Source organism: Lichenostomus cassidix, chromosome 3, assembly GCF_008360975.1.
Source record: "Lichenostomus cassidix isolate B80296 chromosome 3, HeHo_3.0, whole genome shotgun sequence".
NCBI lineage: Eukaryota > Metazoa > Chordata > Aves > Passeriformes > Meliphagidae > Lichenostomus > Lichenostomus cassidix.
The window spans coordinates 94121831-94145200 of NC_139483.1; the positions used below are offsets into that span (position 1 = coordinate 94121831).

Consider the following 23370-nt stretch of genomic DNA (forward strand, 5'->3'; position numbering starts at 1 on the left):
AATGTCCTGGGATGGAAAAACAAGATGAGGTAAAGAAGATTTCTTTAGCACAAAAGACTCATTTTGACCTGAGACTGCATGAACCTGAATATCCATTTGTGAAATTATGAGAATAAAGAATGAATGTAGAATCAAGTGCTTGTGAAGCCAAGTCATGACTGGATCTATTTGGAGACATGAGGAAGTGAAGAAACTATAAGAACAGCTTAAATATGTATCTACTTGTATTTAACTATTATGACATTCCCATAAAAAAATTCAGCACTAGATTTTTTAAAATACATTTTTGCTAAGAAAGAGGTGTCTTTTTAAAAATCCTTTCTAAGCATATATCTTCTTCCCATCATCTAGAAGGAAACTGTGAATACTTTAATTCTACATGTTGCAATATTACAGAACCTACTTAATCTACCTGACTCATTAGCCCATTGCTTAGTTCTCAGAAACAGTCTTGATTATGACAACTCTGCTTAAGATAAGTAACATGGATCTTTGATAAAAGCCTACACACTGGAACTTCAGCAAAAAAATTGAAGAAAATGCATGTACAAGAAGAAATCACTTGAAATTTACTTGGAAATGTGGCCCATTTTATTTTAACTGAAAAGCATTCATTATACAGTGCAAACAGTTCTTTGGTAAATTTACTGATTAAAGTAACAACAAAGACTTTGTTTTAGGTAACATTAAAAAAGAAAATAAATATGTAAAATCTGCAACATATTACAGCAATATTCTCACAGTGGATACTGAGGAAATGGTCATCTAGCCATTGGCCACTGTTTCAGAAATGTTAAAATCAACGCTGATTCTACAGACACTGCAATAAAACTGAACTAGTACAATCCATGACTGATTACATTTTAGACTGTGGATAAAGACCTGTTTCTCCTGGTTTATAAACAGATGGATGGCAGAAAATAACTCATTATTACACTTGTTACACTTGTTTAAGCATATCCAGACTCCTAAGCCCATTTTATATACCATATGAATAAACAGTGAACAATGAAGAAAACCTCCCACTTTACTCTGGAGGCTGGAGAAAAGGAACAATCAGATATAACGTACTATTTTATAATGTATAAATGGAAACTCTCTTCTCCTATAAGTGAAAATCTTGAGATAGTTTATTTAATATAAAATTGAAAAGAAAGAATGCAAGGAGTGACCAGCCGGATGTATTACTGTCTTATTTAACTGTTTGGACAGTTAAATTATATTTGGGTTAGCTCTGCAACCCTTCCTCTTTGAGGAATTTCTGCTATAGGTCAATGGGAGTTCCATCTCTGAGTTAGGATTATAGGACGAGACATGTGGTTTGGACTCTCAACAAAAGTCAACAAAATACCAGAGTATCAAAGAAATACAGGAATGACAATCTTTAGGAACCATATGATACTCAAACATGCTCGCCACACACAATTTCTAGAAGTATTAACATAGAAAATTACATAAATCAAAACGTTGTATATAAAATCAATTAAAATATTCTTAAAAATATAAATTGTAATTCCATGTGTACCACACACCTTTAACACAGCACTCACATGTACATATTGCTTCTACCATAGTATGAAACAAAGTTTCTGCAGTGAGTTTTGAAGTTACACCAACGTTTGTATGTGTGTCATGGTAATAGTTCATCAAATTAGGAATTATTAAGGTTAGTAATCAGAGAAATTATGTGCCAAAATATGATAGTGGATTTCATATTGCTATGCTAGGTTAGTTATTAGACAGGTATTTGTTCTACCATGCAATAATTAAGTACTCAGTCTGTTTGCATAATCTGAAATGTTTAACATCTGAAGGTTTAATTTTGTGCAGATTTCTTTGATACCCCAATCTCTGTCCCTTGAATTTGAATGCTTAAACTCAGAAGTCAGTGAACTATGTAACTAGCTCTGACTCTAGCCAGTCCTGACTTAGGACTAAAGAACAGAGCAATAAACTCTAACAAATTAAGTATTCAGGGAAAGAATCAATCCTGAATAAACACAAAAAAAAGCTGTAAAATGAGGTATGATAGTTGTCCTTCAGTCAATATAATTCCTGGTCAAAAATACGCAGTTTGCATTCTAAAAAAGTACACAACTTTGAAATGCTAGTGTAGACATATACTCTATAATGTTAAACATTTAAATGGGAGATAAAGTCCACTGGCAGACTATATTTAACAAGAATGATAAAAATATTGAGGTAAAAATATATGAAACTGGAAAAAAAAAAAGTCAAATACCTTGTCAGAAAAAGTAGTCAATCCACAATTAATCATGCTGCTTGATTTTGATTTTTCTTTTTTTCAGCAGTGCCACAATATAATCAGGAACATATGTCTATTGACAATATGCACAATGAATCAGTAGGAATCTTTGTATACAAAATGGCATGTGACATCTTTTCACATTTTCAAAACAGGGCCATTGTTTTGAGCTGATCTGAGATCAGCAGAAGCATGCTTTGAAACTGACCTGGATGGTTATGTTACAATGACTTAAAATAAATGAAACAAACAAAAAAAAAGTTGTCAAGCAATTACATATGTTTTGACAAAAAGGATTATGTTAATTTTTAAGATCAAATGCTACTCTGTCATGCATGTTTCCCTAGAATGAGGAACACTGTCAATTACATCTATAATACACGTTCAATTGCTTTTTGTTTCTGTCAATTACAGTTATTTATATTTCCTTATTAATTCTAGCTTTTTTTGCTTTGAAAATTTTGATCAATTTTGCTCCTTGAATTAAGGAAAATATGTTGAAAGGTGTCAAGTAGCTTTCTTTATTTCCTTGCTGGTCCAGACCCAGCAAGGATAGTGATTTAACAGAATTTCCATGCATTGATGTTTGCAGAAACTGGCCTGCTAAGGCATTGCTTCAGGCACAGTGACTTTGTGTTTTCCTTTTCCTGGCATTTGAGTAAATAACAGCAAAGAGCTAAGTATCAAGACAGACTGGTACTAGAAAGGGACAGTAAACTTTTAATGTTGCTGAATAAAGATAGGAAATAAAGTGTTCATTTTAGAGTAAATCCTAAGCCCAGTCATTTTGGGTACCTAAAACTACCTGACAGTGTCCTTTCAAAGTAGCACCAGTTTGAGTTTGTCTAACCTGAGAAGTATAACACACAATTAACTTTGACCTGTTTGCTAATTTCCCTTTCATTAATTTTTGCATTGTGATTTACCTTCATGGGCACAAAATAATATGATACATTATGTTATACTCTTACAGCACCATTAGAATATTGTAAATCTTGATTTCTTGCTGTTGTCAAGACTGTAGTTATCTGGTTTTGCCATCAGCAGGCACTGATATGATTTGAGGACTATGCACCCTAAATTCTTAAAAAGTAGACTTATGGCTTCTTTGTGTTAGTATTTTGTTGTAAGCAGACTGGACAGCAATCTCCTTTACCCTTCACAGGTGCTTCGCAGTCAGCTGGTGGGCACGATTCTACAAAACAGGTAATCTGACCAAGCTGCACCAGGAAAAAAATAACAGAACAGAAACATACTTAGCTATGTGCTCCAAACAAGAACATTTCTCATATTATTGAAGAACACATTTTCATTCATTCTCTGTAACAACCTGACTAATGTGGTAACTCCACATAGTTTGTTTCAGTATAAACTTACACTGAGAAGCTCAAGTCACTCAGTATCACCGCATCTTTTTGATAAAGCAGCATATATGCTTTTGTCTAACATTCAGGTGTAAATGGAATGCATCTGCACTATGGAAGTACCTTCCACAAATGGAAGGTACCAAGCACTAACGTATTTTTTTTTACTAACTTTTTAAAAATTCCTCCCTGAAAGAAGAAAATAACAATCTAGTGCTAAAAAAATCACATGAGCTTTTATTGATTTTTTTATGCATTTTGTTCGATTTTTTCAATAAGTGTCTTACTTTACAGTCAATTGCACCCATATAACTACATATAATTGAAAATAGAAATATAATAAAAATAAGGGCTGGATTGGAAAACAATGTCCACGGCAGGGATATCTGAATAATATAATTTTCTGCCCAAAATAACTGAAGATCCATAAAAAAAGTTTGCAGAAATTAGCAGGCATAAAACTGGAACTGCTGTTTTAGAGGAAGAATTAAAATTTCTATCTCAAAATTAATTTCCACAAACTTACTTTGCATTCACACACAGTACAAGGGTCCCTTTTCCAGGTTTCATTACTGGAATATGATTTACCCTCTTCATCAGTGCAATCAGAATTACTGAGGCGTGATTCAAGTTTTTTTATCTGAAAATATTAAAAAAGTTAGTAACTGAATCAAAAAAAAGGTTTTTAATTGTGCAAGGTATCCTCTCTTTTCTCTTATACTACAAGCTATATAACCCTTGTTAAATACTTGTCTGGGTTTTTCTTCTCCCTACTTAGTTCTTATAATGTTAAAAGACTAGAACAGGTAATACATGCAGAGATAGTCTTTCAAAAGAAAGCTAACAGAAAATAAATCTCTTCTACCATTGAAATATTCAGCTAGAGCATACAAAGAGAAAAAAACTACGTTTCATATATGGAAAGACAAATTTGAATTGTCAAAAATGTTTTGGAAAGGAGGAAAATTGAAAAAAAAAAATAAACACCTTGATTAAAAATGTTTAGTTGGATTTTTTACTAACTTCTGCATGGTGTATATTTTAAAAATAGAATTCCACTATATGAATAGAGTTCACCTGCAAACATTGTACAGTCTTCTGTAAGTGATCTAGATCTTAACTATGTTTACAGCTGCAATCTGGCATATTATTTCTTGTGAAGTCTACATTTTAATAATTACTTTACACAGGTCCTCCACATTTCAAATAGAAAAAAGATTTTATTAACAGTACGCAAAAATTTTTAGAGGATGATTAATTCTATGTTTAGTATACAACAGTTACACAAGGCTTCAGTTTCGAAAGTCAGAGACGGTCCAGCTCTAGAGTATTTCAGTATGATTTCAAAAGAACACAGAAATAAAGAATAATAACACACCATGTTCTGTGTTATTTTTAATTTGAGATACTATGTGGTGGGTTTTGTCTGCAGGGGATGTCTAAATATTAAAAACATAAGATGACAGATGTTAGGAAAACATTATCAATTGAATCTACAATTAGACACTGTTCATGATAACATCTTACCTGATTTCTGAGGCTTGAAATAGTTTTTTGCATTTCCAAAACAAATTCTTTGAAGTCATTCACTGCAGGTACATTTCTGTTTTCATTAGATGCTGATGTGGTGTTACGAAAATATTTACTCTGTTTCACAGAACTGCAACAAATAAATCCCAATTCAGGATATTCACCTAACTCATTTTTATTTGGCTAGATATTTTAGGACGCTTAGCAAAAATGTCAAAGAAGAGCAATCAACAAATGTAGGAACAATACGAATCACAACAGCACACAAGACCAACTGGTGCTGAAGACAGACTCAGGACAGGTGAGTTCTAGGTTATTGTTATATCACTAGCAAACAGAATTTCTTCTACTTAGAAAAATTACGTATTTCATGCAAGGGTACTTACAAAGTTGTTGCCAGTGACACTACAGAGCATCACTTTAACTTCACCCCTGAGCCTCCAATACAAAAGCAGACTAAAGTGAAACAGTCTTAAAAAGTGTTCCCAACGATACAAAATTCACATTTCGCATTCTGAACCATAGATTCTTCATCTATATGTTTGTCAGCAAAACATGTCTTTTAAGAAATATATCTTTAAAAAGGAGAAAGTTTGGTTTCATAAATAAATGAGAAATACTTTTAGATATGAACATATTCTTAACTAATATTTGACATCAATACTGCTAATAGTACACAAAATCTAAAATCTTGCCTGTAGTACTTTCCAGCTGAAATCTGATAACAGATGTATAATACTAAATTGTGTTAATCATTCAATCTGTTGATGAGAAAGAGTAACAAAAGAAACTGTCTATAACTAACAATATATTATCTGGCACCACTTAAAAAAACATGCATTCAAAAGCATGGATAACACTAATTTTTAAGTCACTTATTACATTAAAATCCTTGAATCCATACAGGCATTCTTATTTTGTTAACATGTCATCTCCAGTGCTGAGGGATACCCAAAGAATGAACAGGCAAAGAAATTCTCATATATCAGGGCTCAGGATTTATAATCTTTCTGCATAAATTTAAACAGCACTTACTGGCATGGGTTCAAGCTACTTTGTTTCCCATAGTTTTTCATCTAAATTAGAGAAAAAGAACTCTAAGCAACATAACATGCCAAAGTTCAAGTAAACCAGCTGCTATTGTATAACAAAATATTTAATCTTCCCCACCTGTTCAAGTTATTGAAAATGAGAAGCTAAAAAAAAAGGGAGGGAAAAAAACTTCACCACAAATGCAATTTAAATACAACCCTGAGCATGAGGACTGATGGGAATGTTCAGTGACTGAGGCTGCTTTAGCTTTATTTATGCTACAAATAAAGTATTGTAAAGCTACTATTTTGTATTTCTAATTAGTAATTGGACTGAAACAGTAATTTCTAAAACACAGGCAGACAAGCTGGTACTTAGATGTGTTTACTTCTTATTTCTTTCATTTTTATGCCATTTAACCCCTTTTTATGAATTGCTGTTTTGTAAATTGTTCTAGCAGTTTACTTGCAAAAACAGACAAAACATCTTTCTTCAAGGATTACTTCAAAGGAACATATCTTTCTAAATTATCTATAAGCCAGTTTATACTTAGCTGCTGTCTTCTCTTGTATAAAATCCTAAAACACCTAATGAATCTTTTATTTCAGGACAGATTCCCTCAAATGAGTGAAATATAATCATGGTGTTTCTTCAAGTACTACAACACCTCCAGAGTATTTGAAATGGCTGGAACACATTTAGCTATTTATCTCTCTAGATGCTTTCCTCACCAGTGGGTAGACTCTGCTTGGTCATCGTCTCACTCAAACAGATAGTTTTATTTGCTAAAAGCATGCACACTGAATAGAAAAAACTGTAATTCAAATGTCTCAAATTTGTTCCTTATGTAGGATCTTCACAAGAAATAATCTGAGCAGAACTCATTTCATGTCACTAATTCATAGGGAAGTTAGTTTTCATTCCCTGGACAGGGCAGAGACCCTGGCAGCTGATAATTTGTGACTGAAACTGATTTACTTCCTTACTACAGTATTTTGGGGATTAGGGAATTATAAACAATATTGTTAGCACTGCTGTTCTCCATTCCTGCTCTGAGTATTTTGGCACCAGAAGCAATCCTTGCCATTAGCACAAATATTTAAGCAAGTCAAATTAACGCTTGGTATCCTCCTATTTCTACAGGAGAACCTAGAAGTTCCAAAGAGGAAATGAAATAACTTAATTTCGTTACTGCAGGCACCATAGGAATGTGGCATTTCAAATTCCCAAATTACACTTCATTACTGAGTTTTTTCATGAAAACTGCAGGAAGAACAAAAGTACTATACTTATATTACTCACAAGGAGTCTTACAGAAATTAGAGCTTGAAAAATTGGGTTATTGTTGGTAGGTATGTAGAAGTGTCAGAACAAAATACAGCAATCATAAACTTTAGAAAGCAGACACTGGAAAAGAGTGGCATGTGCTTACAAAGGAATAATTCAGTTCCATTCCATTTTGAAAACAAATGCTTTCTTGTAATTATTAAAAAAAAAACAGAGATAGAGAGAAAAAAAAAATTTAAAAAGTCTCACCTTATTGCTTTGGACATTTTCATTTTCTTCAGGGGCTTGTCCTCCTGAAAGCTGTAGTCAAGAGAACGTCTCCCCCGAAAGTGATATGAAAATGCATTAAACTGTCCTCTGGTTCTACAGTCTGGAAATGGACAAGAAATTACACATTATAAACTACAGTATATTTCAGCAGTTAGAGTATTAATATGGTTTTGCAGTGTCTTCTGAATTGGCAAAGGTAAGTCATACATTCAGTCTGATCCCTCTGGAATTGGTTGATGGCAGATGGATATGTCTTAGTGACAGAACATTTAAGCTAGATGGATGCAGAGAATGTGATCCCAAAACCAGCTTTTTAGAGTGAAACAAAGGAATAAATGCTATTTTCACAAACCTAAATAGTGCTACTGTAACGATTCTTTTCAGATCTGAAATTTCCACTCTCTTGGCTTTTTTACTATTTTCTGCTTTTCAAAAGGGGCAGCTACATACGAAGAAAAACAGTAACAGAAAAACCACTCTGTGGCTTCTTCATCTATCCCAGGCATTATTATCTGGGTTTTTTTGACATTTGAAAGAGAATTTTTATTTAAATTCCAAAGTTGCAGACATGCTTTATAGGTTATAGGATGAGTCCTATTTCTAAATCTGAGGAATTTGAAGGTACCACAAGACTTTAAAACTCTTTCCACCACAGAGTAAAAATCTCAAGCCTGAGAATCATCTATGACAGAAATTTTCTCCTGAGATGTTAAGAGGATGTCTTGACAGGATGAAGTATGTCTTTCTTCCAGTTCACTTTATTTAGCCTTCCAAATACCGTGGATATTTGGAAACAGTCCCATTCAAAAAAGAAAAGGAAAACAAAATAAAACTACAACAGCACTTGAGAGCAGAGACAATGAGAAAATAGAACCTGAAAGTTACAATGGGCCAAGCTGAAGCAGGAACAAACTGCATTATCAACTGCTAGAAGCAGAATCTGCTAAACAGAAGGGAAAGCCTAAATACAGGATGCCATAGACATTTCCCAGCTAAGTCTGGTATTAGCAGAATGAGCCATGAAAGCAACTGAACGTGGGAAGAAGTCATTTTCCATAATGTTTCTTTAATTTGCAGGAAAACAAATTAATTCAGAAAGTCAGTAACATTTTTAAAGTATTTTTCTGGAATTTAGATTGAATACCTAAAGAATTAACACAAATTACTGCAAAAGTTTCAAGTCTATAAACACTGCTGACATAAGCAACTAGAGAAACAAATGTAAGGTTGCTCTGATTATACAAAATTAGGTATCTTGGACTACTTTTAATTGTGTTGGACATTTACTTAAAGTAGACTATTACAATTTCCCTGTTAGGAAAAACTTTAAGTTTGTCTTAATGGCTTAATATCCTTCAAGACACAAAAAAAGTAAAAGCTGATTGACAAAAAAAAAAAGTACTGATTGGTTTTCAGTTCAAAAACAGTATCTACAGATCATTCTTGAGCACGAGTTACCCACAATTCCACTTCCCTGTTCTTCCCTTGAGGTTTATCCCATTCTTTAATAAATGCATTACCTTCCTCCTATAAAAAGAGCACCCACGAAACAACTAGATGGTATTTACTGCCAACCTATTGTTCATTCTTCATGTGTGTTCTGCTGTTTCCCACATAACCTCCTTGCTGTCCACTCAGAAAGTAAACTCAGATGGGAACAGACTGACATGTAAGATGCTCGGCATGAAGGCATTTTTGAACACCCTTAGACACGTCTATATTTAGTATGGTGAGAAAAAGGATCACACTGAAGGGTTCCTGAAGAAAGAACTAATTTTGGCCAGAGGAATTTTTTTCTTAAAGCAATGTGTTTCTTAAAGTTTTCCTGAGTGTCACAAAATCTCACTAAAATGTCCCCAGATTAGCTATAACCATTCCAATTAATTTTCTGCAGAAGAAGCTAATGTTTAAAAGCAACTTAAGAATTCTTTTTCTCTATGGGCAGCTTTTATCTTCCAGAAGTTCCACTAAGTGCCACATCCAGTCATTTCTTGAACATTTCCAGGGATGATGACTGTCCCACCACCTCCCTGCACAGCCTATTACAGTGCATAACAACACTTTCCATAAAGAAACTGGCATTTTCATTTATATATGGAAGTCATGTCTACATTCTTGAGAAAATCCCCTGTTTCCTACAAGGTTTTAAAAATGCAACTCTAATGTAAATTGGATAACATAAACCTGACAGAGAATTATTGAGCACTCTTAATTCCCTATGAATCACTCCTCAAAATCTAGGCCACAGAGAATTAATCTAATGGTAGATTAAAACAAAACAATGTGAAAGACTGGGAAATGTGAAGAAAAGCACATATATCTATTTGTTACTAGTTTGATTCTCCAAGATTTATTGTAGTGAATTAAGCTGCTGTTACTGTAAGCATTTGTATTAAGAACTTGTAGACATGCCAGTGGGACCAGTAAAAGGGTGGAGAAACACTGGAAATATCTGATGTAAAAAAAAATTTTTGAGTAGATGTTTTCACAAAGCAGCTACTTAAAAATTGCACAACATAGGAAAATGACTTTTCACATTAAATGAAGCCCTAACTCAAAATAGCTGGTTTTGTTACTGCCAAAATGGGCCACAATCCTTCACCTTGTACTGCACCTCTTCATTGCTTCTGTTGAATAAGAATTTCTAACAAAAGATAAATTAAACAGCACCAAAAATGCAATGTGGTGGTCTAAAATCCAACAGTAATCTGCTCAGATCAGAACAGATGTATTTTGTATAAACATTACTTAAACATCCGAAAAAAAAGGTGTAGAACATAGAAGACAAAGTAACAACCCAGACTGCCATCTACCAGCTGATATACTGGGAAATTTTAAGAATAAACATGTTTCCTGTAGTTGATCTCAAAGCTCACAGACTGAGAACTAAAAGGTTCAGATGTTGTAGCAAATATCCAATTTGTTAATATACAGCTAATGATAGACTAAAGACAATTAAAAACGTATCATGCCTTCATTATCTGAATAGGTCTTGGATGGTCTGCAGGTAGATAAAGGAGAAACATTAGGTTCTTGACACCAAACCAAAGCAAATCCAACCTCTCCACTGGAAAAATTAAATAGGACTAGTTAGAGGATTTTGAAGATCAAAACCATGAGCTTTTGGAATATAAATCAGTACGAAAAAGTAATTTCAAACTGAAAATCCAAGGAAATTATTAAAATACCCTAAGAACTGTCCTGCCCACTAGACTGTGAAGTCAACAGTGTCTTTGAAAGGCAGCAACAATCCACAACAAAGAAAATCCTCCAGCTGCCTAGATTTGTAGAAATCACTGAGACACTTCAATTAGGATGCTTTTCTACCCATGTTGATTTTACAGTCAATGAACACTGACATAAGTTGAGATTGCAGCCTGACTGTCCTCTTTATTGCCAGCAGTGGGACTTCGACAGATCTGGCAACTCATTCAGGACTTTGAATTTAACCACCATGATTGAAGCCTATTGCTTCCCTGCTGCTTTTCACCAGGAATGGCAACTACTGGCATGAAAATCCTAGTAGCAAAGACAAAGCAATGTCATACATTAAGTCTCCTTATTTTATGTTTATGAATTGGAATTGTATTTCATGGATCACAGATACCTGAGAAATATAATTTTTTGTTTGGATGAAATACAAATAAACATACTGATTCTCTCAGTAAAATTTGTAATCATACAAAAATACTGGGCTATATTAAATGCACTTCCAATCAAAGATAAAAAGAATGCAATCCTTTAAATTATAGACCCTGGAACTTTGTTTTAGTAGCCTGGTGTAGACTGAATTGTTATTAAGCTAACAAACGCTGTCTTTAAATGTAAATTTAATGTAAAAAGATACATTTGAATGTAGAAAGCAAAAATATATCACCTGACTGAAGCAAACCAGTTATGTGTAAAGAGAAAATCTTTTCAGGCATAAATCACATCATTATAGTATTTCGAGGAGTTCTTGGTAACCAATTTCCTTTGTCACAAAAGAACTTCCAGTCTCACACAGTGACTTCTGCTAGCACTTTAAAATGTTACTTCCACTATATTCCACAGAATTCAGTGCTTAGCTCAGTACTGTTTAGTATTTTAATTGAAGATTAAAGGGCATAAAGAGAAATGCATAATAAGGGATTAATGTTGTCAGTAGAGAAGCAATTGACAGCATAATTGTTCCTCTGATCTTAAAATACATGAGTTCATAAATATAGGTCCAATCTACTGAAAGACCACGTATAAAAGCATTCAGATTAAGAATGTCTTAATTCTTCTGAAGAAATTCAGTGGGATTTAAACATGTTTGATCATAATTTGTATAAGGTTGTATTCCTGAATTAAACAAACAAACAAAAAGAAAGTAACAGAGGAGATATGCCATTTGCTAACTGAGAAACAGTTAAGAAAAATCATCCTAAATCAGTTTACACTTATGAGGATGATTTTCATCTTATCTGAATCACTTCCTCCAGGGTCATTGTCCATTGTCTTCCTGGGTCCATGTGAAAACCTCATGGGTTTTGACATAAAACAAAAGGTTAAAGGATTTTTTTAAAATTTCAACTTATAAAAAACAAAACACAACAAAGCCAAAAAAGTGTGAAACTTTGAAAGACTCATCACATTTGAGTAATCATGAAAGCGTACACTGATTACTTTAAAAAATGAAATTCAAAATACACTTTTTGCACTAGAGAGCCTGAACTAAAGTACCAGAAGTTTCTTGTTTGAAAAATCTGAAGCTCAAGCACTCTTCACTCAAATAAAGAGCTGCATCAAATCCAGTAATTACTCATCATCTCTCCCAAGACAAAGACAGGTAGAAAGTGAAGGAAAACAGAAGAAAACTTGTGTATTTCAGTGGAGCCCCTATTTTTTGCCATCATAAACTAGTAATTCTTGTATACAATTCCCAACTGAAATCTCAAGGTAATCTTGTTTTGTTATTATAAAGAGGAATAATGTTTTGCTTTGTACGAAGTAAAAACTAGCTTTACTCAAAAAATCTACAAGGCAGCTTTTGTAACTAAGAAATTTTTCTATTCTTCATATGGAAAACTATTTTGACTTTTAACAAAACAGGAAGGACAATAAAACCAGATGTGTTTTTAACCAGGCTGAAACAGCTGAACACATGGGTCACTTATGAAACATACATAAAGTGCAATGAGCAGTATTCTTTACTTGAAATTTTAACTTAGGATAATTTTAGTTAGAAAATCATTAGAAGCATTTTAAATGTGGCGAAGGGTTTAATTTTTTTTTCTTTTAAATATTAAATAATAATAAATTCAAATAAACAAACCCCCACAATGTATTTAACTCAAAGTAAATGTTGTTCCTGAGTGTATGCCCCCACCTCAGAGGAGTGGTGGCCAAGGAAGGAAAGAATTTTTTTACATCAGTTGCCTTAACTGGAGTCCCACAGAAAACGTCACAGTCATTCATCCATGCAAGAAAGCAGTTCAAGCCATGTGTACTTTGCTTCTTTTCATTAACCCTTGCAAGGCTTCAGGAGTTCAAAATAAGGGGATACATGTAGGCAATTTTTTTAAAAAAACAGTAATTATTTACCCTTTCTTTTGTTTGGCAGTTGTTTAACTGAACTGCATCCAGTGGTATTCTCTGGTAGGAACTTTCTTGAATGAAAATACAAGCTGGGTTGCTGAACACAAGGATACTCTAAAGACTTTCCAAAGATAACATCTGCTCTAAAAGGCTCAGTGATAACACAGCATTTAGAGAATCAACACACAATTTCTCAGAACAGTTTTACTATTTTTCCAAGTTGATATAAAAAATGTATTTGTGAAACTGTCAAGTTTCATGAACCATGGCAAAGTGAACTTATCCTGACCTGGCAGAATGTGCTTTATTTATGTTAAAGCATTTAAAGAGTGATAATTGATTTTCTCCCAATGTTTTTGGCATATGTCAGGGAATTTTTGAAGAGATTCTGGAAGACTGTATTAAAACTAAAATGTGTCAATCATATCTAGCTTTCTATAAGCTATTATCATTAATTTGGGAATGGCAAACCTGGTAAACATTGTTTTAAAAAAACTGAATAACCTACAAAAAAAAAAAAAGCTGTAAAAATTAGAGTAAGGCCTGAAAGGTATTATATATATGGGCGATATTGTACAAGATCTTGTTAAAATTTAAAGTATTTATGTCTGCTAGTCTCACACAGATAACTGACATTTTGAACAGAGTCTTCCAGAGAAGAATTTTTCTTAGGGAGTGATTTTTTTTTAAAGACTTGTTTACTGGACAAGACAATGCAGTAGTCCACTTAAAAGCTAAGTTATGCAGTAAATTTGAACAAGGAAATCTCTATTTTGTTAATTGTTAATGATATCTGATTTTTTTCTCATGGTACCATCATACCACTTAAAATCCTTCCCCTGTACTAACTGTATCTGTAGCAGACTGAAGAGACATCCTCCATCAGTTTAACTTTTACTTTCTGCCTTAAATTCTGAGCTGCATCACAAAAGAACTTTGTCACTGTGGACAATTATATCTTACCAAAAGAGTTAAATAGACAAAACACTAGTGGAAGATTGTGACTTCTCTCAAAAATGCAATGCACCAGTTCTTTATTCATGCATATCTTTCAACAGAATATTGAATAACTTACTCAGCAGTAGTAAACTCAAGAGAATCAGCAGTAGAAAAGATGAAGAACACAGATCGGGATACCTTTCATCAGCATATCTACAAGACACTGGTAGTGAAATATACTAGGAAAATGATATGATTCTAATAATTATCAACTAATACTACCATTATCGTTCCAAATAAAAGCAAAGTTTTTCCGTACCAACGGTTTGTTTGATAGTAATTTCTCAATAGTCAGAGTTCAAGAGCTAAGTTGCCAAAATTTCTGAATGTACTTTTACAGCCTGGGCATGTCATTTGAATTTTGTCCAAAGAAAATGATAACAACATTGGCAAGGAGATCTCAAAAAAGAGAGGTCATTGTCCTCTGAAGCATTTTGTTGTTGATGCTACTGAAAATCATTCTGCATGATCCAGAAGACTCTCTTGGGAATGGATTCTAACTATGTTACAGCTGCAGTGAAGTCTGATGTGACGATGGCTGAAGAGAGGCCACTCAGAAAATCTGTGAGACAGAAGCCAACATACAGGCCACCAAGCAGTGTCCTGTGCTTCATGCAGCTAAGGAAATCCTATTTCAGGAGAAAAACAGCTTATTTTTCAGGAAAAACAAATCACCCCAAGCTCATAAGTTTTGAAGGAGATGGCAGTGAACAAGAATATTTATCCACAAAAGAAAGGAAACAAGGAAACAATGCAAGTGTTTACAGCAATTACAACCCTACACCATGCAATACTCAAATCCATGTTATTTCATACTGTGTTTATTCAATATAAAAAATGGAAAGATTTTCCACTTAACAGGGGCTATGCTTCAGATTAAAATTTTTAACACCTTAACAAAACCCCAAAAATAGTAAAATAACTCCTTAAAATAAAAGAGACATTTAAATAACTGCACACACATCACTGTTCCCGAATCCACCTCTATACAGACCTTCACAGCAATCTTGCCACATCCTGAGGTCCAGTTTGGGAATATCTTCACAGCTACTATATCCATGTGGAAATTCAGCCACCTTAAAGACATCATGTTGTACCCTGGTTATGTTGTCACCATTGTCACACAAAACTCTGGCAAGAGATGTCTGCTTGATCTGAGTGAGCTGAGCAGGCGTGAACACACCTGGGTTTTCATACCATAACCTGTAATCTCACAGAAAAGACAAGTTTGCCAGTGAAAAAAAACAAGAGGCAGTTTTTCAAAGATATTTCAAAATAATGAAATGAATTATCTCATAAATCCTGTTCTCAACTTTACATTGTATCAAAAGACTGATACAAATGCAAAAATATAAGTTCCTGGTGTCACTTCAGCCCTAGTTGGTGTCATGCTGACACTCTGAAATGGCTGAAATCTTCAACAAATTCTTTGATTTCTCTGCTAGTCTCATTTCCTCATCTCAGGTATCTCTGGACATCTAAAATGGCACCAGACTACCAAGTTTCGGGTTTTTTTAAGGACGAATCTTAAACGATCACAATTTCTTTCTGTGGGGAACTTTCCCACAGTTATGAACACATTTTGATTGAAATTATCAAAATTATCAATTTGCTGACATTAGAAAAATGGTTAATCTATACCTAGTTTACTATTGAGAAAAGTGAGATGATTTAATTGACTAATGAATTTTTTTTCTGTTAAACTATTTTTGTGGCTGTACTGATTCAGGGACTTTCTAATTCATACTCAGTTAATTCATTATATTCAAGAAGGAAACACTATTGTTTCAAATAGTTTGTTTCTCACACATAAAGGGCTAAAAGACTGTTATCAATAGCAAATAGAAATAATGCATTAGTATGAAGAGCAAGCTTCACATGGAAAAGAAAATTTCTTAAGTTACTGTCCAGAATTTGAAAACATTTTAGGCCACTCTAACACATAAGAACTGCTCACTGTGACATTGTTTCTGCCTCCCAAAGTTGTATTTGTATATCAATATTGATACTTTTTTCCCCACCTATTTCAAACAAAAAAACAAAAAAGGAGGCTCTTTAAACTTTATGAAAAATCAAAACCAGTCTTATAGTAAACTTATAAGAATGGTCAATAAATTTCATTTTACCTATTTAATGTATAATTGTCATAGAGTATTGGACAGTGGCCAATGAATTTCCAAGTACTAGGATCAGATTCTGAAATTTCCATCTTGACATGAAGCTAGGCTCCCTTCAAACATCACTCCTTTTTCATGCACAGACACATTTGCTTTGCATGGTGTTATCAGCTTTGATCCTCTGCCCATTGAAAAGGCTTTTCAAAGTGAGAGCTGCTTTCATTATGTCTAATAATATTTTACTATTTGCTGGCATGTTGCTTCCAAATATTTGTATTCCTTGGACAGCATAATCCCATTTCCTAAATATTCAATGTTTTCATATAGTTTCTAAATGTTGTTTCAGAAAACAAAACAAAAACAAAACAGAGAAAGTGCTTTTGCTGAAAAAATGCAAACAGATATAAACAAAAGCCAGTATAGATATCCTGTTGTGACACAAATAGGTAGTTGTCACCAGCAACCTGGAGCTCATACTACATATATTTCTTCTTTTAGTCTCTCTGCCTCCAGGCATGAGAGTTCTATGCTTCACAGCCTAATTTTTAAACACATTTTATATAAAAAAGTTTGGGGTTTCTTTTAAAAAAAGCACACAAAAAGGCTTGGGTTATTGACTACAAAAATAAAAAAGCCTTTATAATATCCTAAGTAACAATTTAGTAACTTAATTAAGGAAAATAACATTAAATAAAGCTAATCAAATCTAATTTCCTAATTCTTCCTCTGTTTTCCTTTCATTAGGATGGGATTAATCAGCCTTTGTACTCTCATGCCATGAAAAGAAGAGGATTCTAGGTCACAAATTACGTTAAAATGAGGGAAACATTGACTTTGAGATGCTGAATGGGTGAACTGAAAGTGTGCAAAGGAGATCTGGCTGCTGTGACAAGAAAAATGACTATTCTATCAGGTACTCTAGAAACTGAAAATGAGAAATTGCTTACACTGTGTATATAAAGTAATTTAAAAGCAATTATCAAATTATGTTCTTTGGATTATCCTGTCTGCTTTTAGTACTTTTTTGGTGCACAGATTGCTTGTATCGTAGTATGCAAAGGGGTTATACATACAGAGTGATACTGTTCCAACCCATGCTCAACCTAACAACCATGCTTTCTTTGCTGGTAAAATAACTAAATACCAATAGGAAAAGTATCATGCACTTTTCAAAAAGGTAAGTGACTTGAATAACTGGCAAAAGGAACCTCAGAATGTGTTGGCCATTGTGCTTTTGGGGGTCAGTATGACATTCATTCTAAAAAGTAACAGAATTAATAAAGAATCATGGCTTCTAACAGTATTTTAGACCTGTGTTCTTCATTTTTAAAATTATATTTTAAAATCATAAATGAACATAAAATGGAGTTTGTTTTGGAAACATGACATTGTAACTGTTATTAAGCATCCTTAATTTAAAATTCATTATAGTTTCCATGGTATTTCAACATACCTGTCTCCATCCCGAATACGCCTGAACTGTGTGCTTAACAGACACATCAAAGTTGGCCCCAGTCGGCTCCCTGGAACTAAGTCTTCCACCATTAGAGCAGGAAATAGGTCTATGTTCAGTGGGGAGCCATACAACCTATGAATTGAAAAACACAAATATTGAATAACAAGAATTTTATATTTACAAAATAATCAGTACATAGTGAAGCTAAGAACAAGGGATACAAATAACTCCCAGGAAAAATGAAGTGATAGCCCTACATCTTCTGTGAATAACGTGTGGATATCCATGCACAAAATCCTGCAACACAGGTTGTATACACTTGTATACACCATGTGGGTCTGCATGTCTATCCTGCAATTTCTTTTTTATTAGTAGCCTTCTTCTGATTTCTTGGAAGTGTTTATTTTTTATAGCTTCTTTTTCTGTCCTTCTGTACACACTTTTTCTATTACTGTAGCTGAGACTAATTCTGTGTCTTTAATATTGGACAGATAAACTAGAGGTGGAAGGTATATGTAGACTAATTTCAAACACTAAAGCTCTAAATAAGAACTAATTACTGGTAGTGAAGGATGTCCACATGACAGTACAGTGAACGATACTGATGTTTGTTTCACTGTATGGAACAAATGGAACTGAACATCTAAGTACATGCATGAAGTTGGCATTTAATATGACCTTACACTGAAATAGCACTCATGTTTAACACCATTAAGAAAAGTAGGCATTTCAAATTATAAATTTCATGAATACATGCAGTATATAGTAAGTTCTTATTGTTCACAGAGATATAGAAGTAGAGAAATTATCTGTATGTGGAAATTGTTAACATCTATTTTCTGGTACTGATGGAAGTTTCTTAAAATACCCCTATGTCTTTCATAACAAGTATCTTTTTCTAGGTAAGATATTTAGCTACTGGTTTTGCATGCACATTTAGATAATTGACTTTTTCTTCACCTCAGGCTCACCTGCTAAGTTTCTCCCTGATTTCAGGATTCTTAATTTCATTTTTCAGATCTTCAAAAGTCTGAGCTGAAGAAAGATTACAGTAAACTCTAAAATCATGGTAGGGAGGAATTCCATGATCTCTGCCTCTCTGAATATTCATAGCTGCCAGATCTAAAGCCACAGTACGTGCCATGGAGAAGAGTCTTTCTGTTAATTCTGTATTGAGTAATTGTGATGGGACACGCATCTTACCAGCAACACCAAATAATCCCCTTAGAAGTGGATCAATGCCTCCTTCATTTACAATCCGAAATGGAGAGAAGAATGCCTTATGAAGAGGTAGATGGCCTTGTGGAATAGGTTCAAAGTTTTCATCCAGTCGATACAGAAAAGGATTAATGAGTGTGTGACCAAACCTAAAAGCGGCAGTTGCAAACTCATTAGTTATGCCAGAATTAACACTGGGATCATAACCCTTATATTCTCCAAGCATCTTCATGCCTACCTCTCCAAAGATCTTAGGGAGCCAGTGGCTAAATGTTATGTGTTGCATTTCTGCACCAACAATTTTGCGTGTTTCATGATATATTGTGTCACCGTCCCAGTGTGGATTGAGTTTCAGTAGCTCTGTGGCAATTCTGTTGTGTTCTCTAAACCACAATGTGTGGATGCTGGTAAGACCCAACTGTTCGTTAGAGCGCTGATCACCAGCTAGAAAGCAGGGTATTGGGCTCTCATTTTCATCTCTCATACATTCTGTTGGTGGGCCAGTGGCAAATGGAAGAAGGGGCTTGCCAGATCTCTGTACAATGCCCTGCCTCAGAAGACCCCTTTGACTCGCCAAGTCTCTAATTTCTAGTGCTTCGTGGTCTGAACTGCCATACACATTGGATGCATCAATGTATGATGTCAGCTGGTTGATCTGTTCTCGTGGGTACACAGAATTCATCAGGAGAGATGTCATTCCGCTTCCACAAACTGGACTGGAGCGTACAAAAAACATGCAGCGTGCACCATTTCGAACTCTGGGATCATTTGGTGGTATCATGATTGAAAAGCACGGAGGATCATTTGTACAAACGGAACTGCAATGCTGACCATCTGAAAACCTGGCCTCGCTCAGTGCAGCCACGGTGAGGTCAAGGTCATGGTCAAGAAACTGACCCCACTGCATGAGCATGTGAGTGTACTGGTCATCAGGAGTTACAGTTTCCGTCCCAATCAGAGTAGTTGAAACCAAACGAGGCATTGGGAGTGCGTAACCATTAGAGAGTCTTCTGGGTTCAATTCCCCGAGGCAAATTAAATCCATTTTCGTAGACTGACTTTAACAGACGTTCAAAAGCTGTCAGAGAAGCACCCCACATGGGATGCTGAAGGTTGTTGCATGTTCCATCATGTGTCCTGTACTTCTGGTGGAAGCACATATCTGAGCAGTTGTTCACTCTTCGATGGGCTGTACAGCCTGAGAGATTGGCTATCAGATTCAAGTACTGTGGGGATACAAGGTCATTATAGTGATAACCTGAAACCAGAAAAGAGAGAGAAAAATCAGAGGATTCTTAGACTCATGATCCCCCCACAGATAATTAACGTATTTGAAATGCTATTTTATTTTCTATTTTATTTTACATTTCCCGCCAGATTAAACATCCCTATTTTTAGAAAAAAACAATAATCATATATGTATATTTGAGCATTAGGTCATTTTAACAACTTCACCACCACTGGGTCAGGAAGAAACTTTCTAAAATGCCAATTCAAGTGCAACTTTTACAAAATTATCACAAAAGAAGCTTATTACTTATTTGATCACTTAGGAAAACAGAGATATTTTCAGAAATAAAAGGCTCATATTGAGACAAGTGGAACATTTTCCTCATGTTAGTAAAAGCATTTTAAAAAATGTTAGCAACACATGGAGTTCAAAACTTTCGCTTTTGAGACTTGCTAATTCATTGAACGTTACTATTTTGTTTTGCTTTATTACAATGAAAATTGCAGAATTCTAAGAAAAAAGTCAATTAGAAAAAAAAAATAACCACTGGTAATAGAGCCACACATGGAATGATCTCTAGGACAAATGTTGTGGAGTAACTCAAAATTACATTACCCTGGACAAGTTTCTGTAGAAAAGTAGTGTTTGGCACAGGTTTCCTCCGCAATATACATCATTCACCTCTGGGGCTAAAACATAATTTTTCTGCATTTTTTTCTCAGTCCATAGAAAAATAATACATACAAAATATATACTGCAATACATAAGAGCTATGTTTTTAGAACCTCAGATTAAGGTTACATGTTGCATGATCTCTGCTGTGGTATGACAGCATGTGGAAGGACTGAAGATCATAAGGCCTCTTAATATAGTGTTGGGTGACTGAAAATAGCAGAAGAGTCAGTCTGTGCCTTGTCCTTGCTATCAGGAATCATTGTAAAAGTGATTTTTACTTAGAAACATTTGGATTTAGTTTCAAGGGGAAAAAAGTGATTATTTCTGGCTACATCTACATTATCAACTTGTGTAGACCAACACAAGAAATATGTCAGTAACGTGAAATTTTTGCTTCTGTGTAAGACATGCCTACCATGAGTAGGTTTCCTTCAGAAAATCTGTACTCCTGAACTGAATGTGGGCCTGGACCTGATTTTCATTTACACTGAAAAGAATTCACATTGCTCAAGACCATATCACAAATCACACCAAAGCACAGTAAGTGGGGACAAATGGGAGCTGCTGATCCAAAGTAAAAGGCACACCATGAGTGACTAATGGATATCCAGTGGGGATGAATGAGGTTCCAGGATCCAGGAGAGAGTTCAGGTGGTGGAGTATTTGACAGTGTAGATGTATATTTAGCTAACTAGAAACTGTAATCCACCACCACGGATCTTGATCTGGAAAACTTGCAGTCAGGAATAAAACTAAACGAGCAATATAAAGGCAAAAGGAAAAAAGAAAATGAGTGAATGTTGAGTGGTACTGTGTTCCCACAGCCTTGAGGGGCTCCCAGCATGATGGGAAACACTCAAGAATATGAAGTGAATGCAGTTTTGCAAGAGGTTAGTACCGGTTGGGAAATGGTACTTTTAGTCCTGAGTTCAGACCCAACGTGCCTGCAAAGACCATGGTCTTAATCTAAATTCAACACATAAATGTGTGCTAGGCACAACTGGCTTTCTTCCAACTTCCACAGTGCAGGGGAACTGCAAACAAGCCACCTAAAGCCCAGCTTTGCCTTTGCCTTGAAAGGGACTGGGTTGCTCACAGTTGCCCAGCTGGGACAGGACCTGTGCTCAGCCAGGGAAGTTGTTTTCTCACCCTCAGGCTATGAGTACTCCACATGGCTTAAGTCAAAGCAAAGATATCAGAGACTTAGTGCTTGCATTAGGCAAAGCTAACATGCTCATGTAGACATACAGAAATTATTTTATGGAATATTCCATACTACGAGAAAGAAAAACAAACCACAGAGCAAAACCTGTAAATGCCATTGGGTAATGCAGCAAAATACACTCTTTGAGGGTATTATTTATAGGATATTAAAATATCCTGCCTATCAGGGCAATTTAATTCTAGAACTACACCCAGAAAACTTATCTTCTTCATAATAACACTCCTGTTTAAATGATCTGCATTCACTATGGAGTTCTTTCCTTATGATCGTTATTCATTCAAATAAATATTTGTGGTTATCCTGGTTGCCACCCCCATTTCTGAAGTCAAGTTGTGAACAAAACTCAACTGTGAATCTTTTAGGTGAAATGACCTTCAGTAGTAATTTAAAATAAAAGGCTCAGATTCTCTCTCTAGAAGTTCAAGTGGAATGTAATATCTCATTATGGATTAGATTTTGGCTTTCTGATTAGCCAGTTGCTAATCCTTAATTACCCCACACATTATAGGTACTAACTTTGCCTCTGCTCTCTAAACGGCTGGGTGCTGAGCATTTTCAGTGCTTAGAAGCTGGCCAGCTCAATTCACATATTAACTTTTTGTTTTTCAAAGTGCAAGGAAGATGTTTCTTAGAGTCATAGAAATATTGATTATAAGGGACCTCTTATCCAGATCAAGCTCCTGCTTAAAGTAGAGCTGTTTCCAGCACTAGATCAGCTCAGCTGTTTACGTGTTCTAGAGGGCTTGAAAACCTTTAAAGTCTAGACTATTCCACCATTTGGGATTAGTTGTTCCAGTGCTGCACTGGCCTTCTGGTGAGAAACTGTTTCCTAACATCTAATCTGAACCTCCAGAGCAGCAACTCGTGGCCATTCCCGTTGTTATACAGTCTGGCACTGCAGAGGAGAATTTGGCTCCATAGTCTTTCCTTGGGATATTCAAAGGTTTTACAACAAAAAAAGAAAAAGTCTCTGACTGGGAAATTGTCACGTTCCTCAACCGCTCCCAATGAAAAAGTGTTAAATAATACCTTCCATTTGGTTCTACATTTCAAAATAAAATGAAATAAGGACAAAAATTACTATTAAAAATCTGAGTATTGGGCTATTTAAATGAAAACAGATTTATTTTTCTATTCAA

General features: G+C 34.8%; 1 protein-coding gene across 2 annotated transcripts in view; it reads right to left on the bottom strand.

The window, feature by feature from the left end:
- Positions 1–568: 568 nt before the first annotated feature.
- Positions 569–23370, bottom strand: part of PXDN (peroxidasin) — an 82270-nt gene continuing 59468 nt past the window's right edge. For both annotated transcript variants that reach the window (XM_085056751.1, XM_085056752.1), the window contains 7 exons: positions 18855–20358; positions 17881–18015; positions 15305–15513; positions 7729–7849; positions 5158–5290; positions 4157–4270; positions 569–3486 (listed from right to left, as the gene is read on the bottom strand). In XM_085056751.1, the coding sequence (XP_084912877.1) occupies positions 3364–3486; positions 4157–4270; positions 5158–5290; positions 7729–7849; positions 15305–15513; positions 17881–18015; positions 18855–20358 (2339 nt within the window). In that variant the 3' untranslated portion in view covers positions 569–3363. The remainder of the gene's footprint in view (positions 3487–4156; positions 4271–5157; positions 5291–7728; positions 7850–15304; positions 15514–17880; positions 18016–18854; positions 20359–23370) is intronic.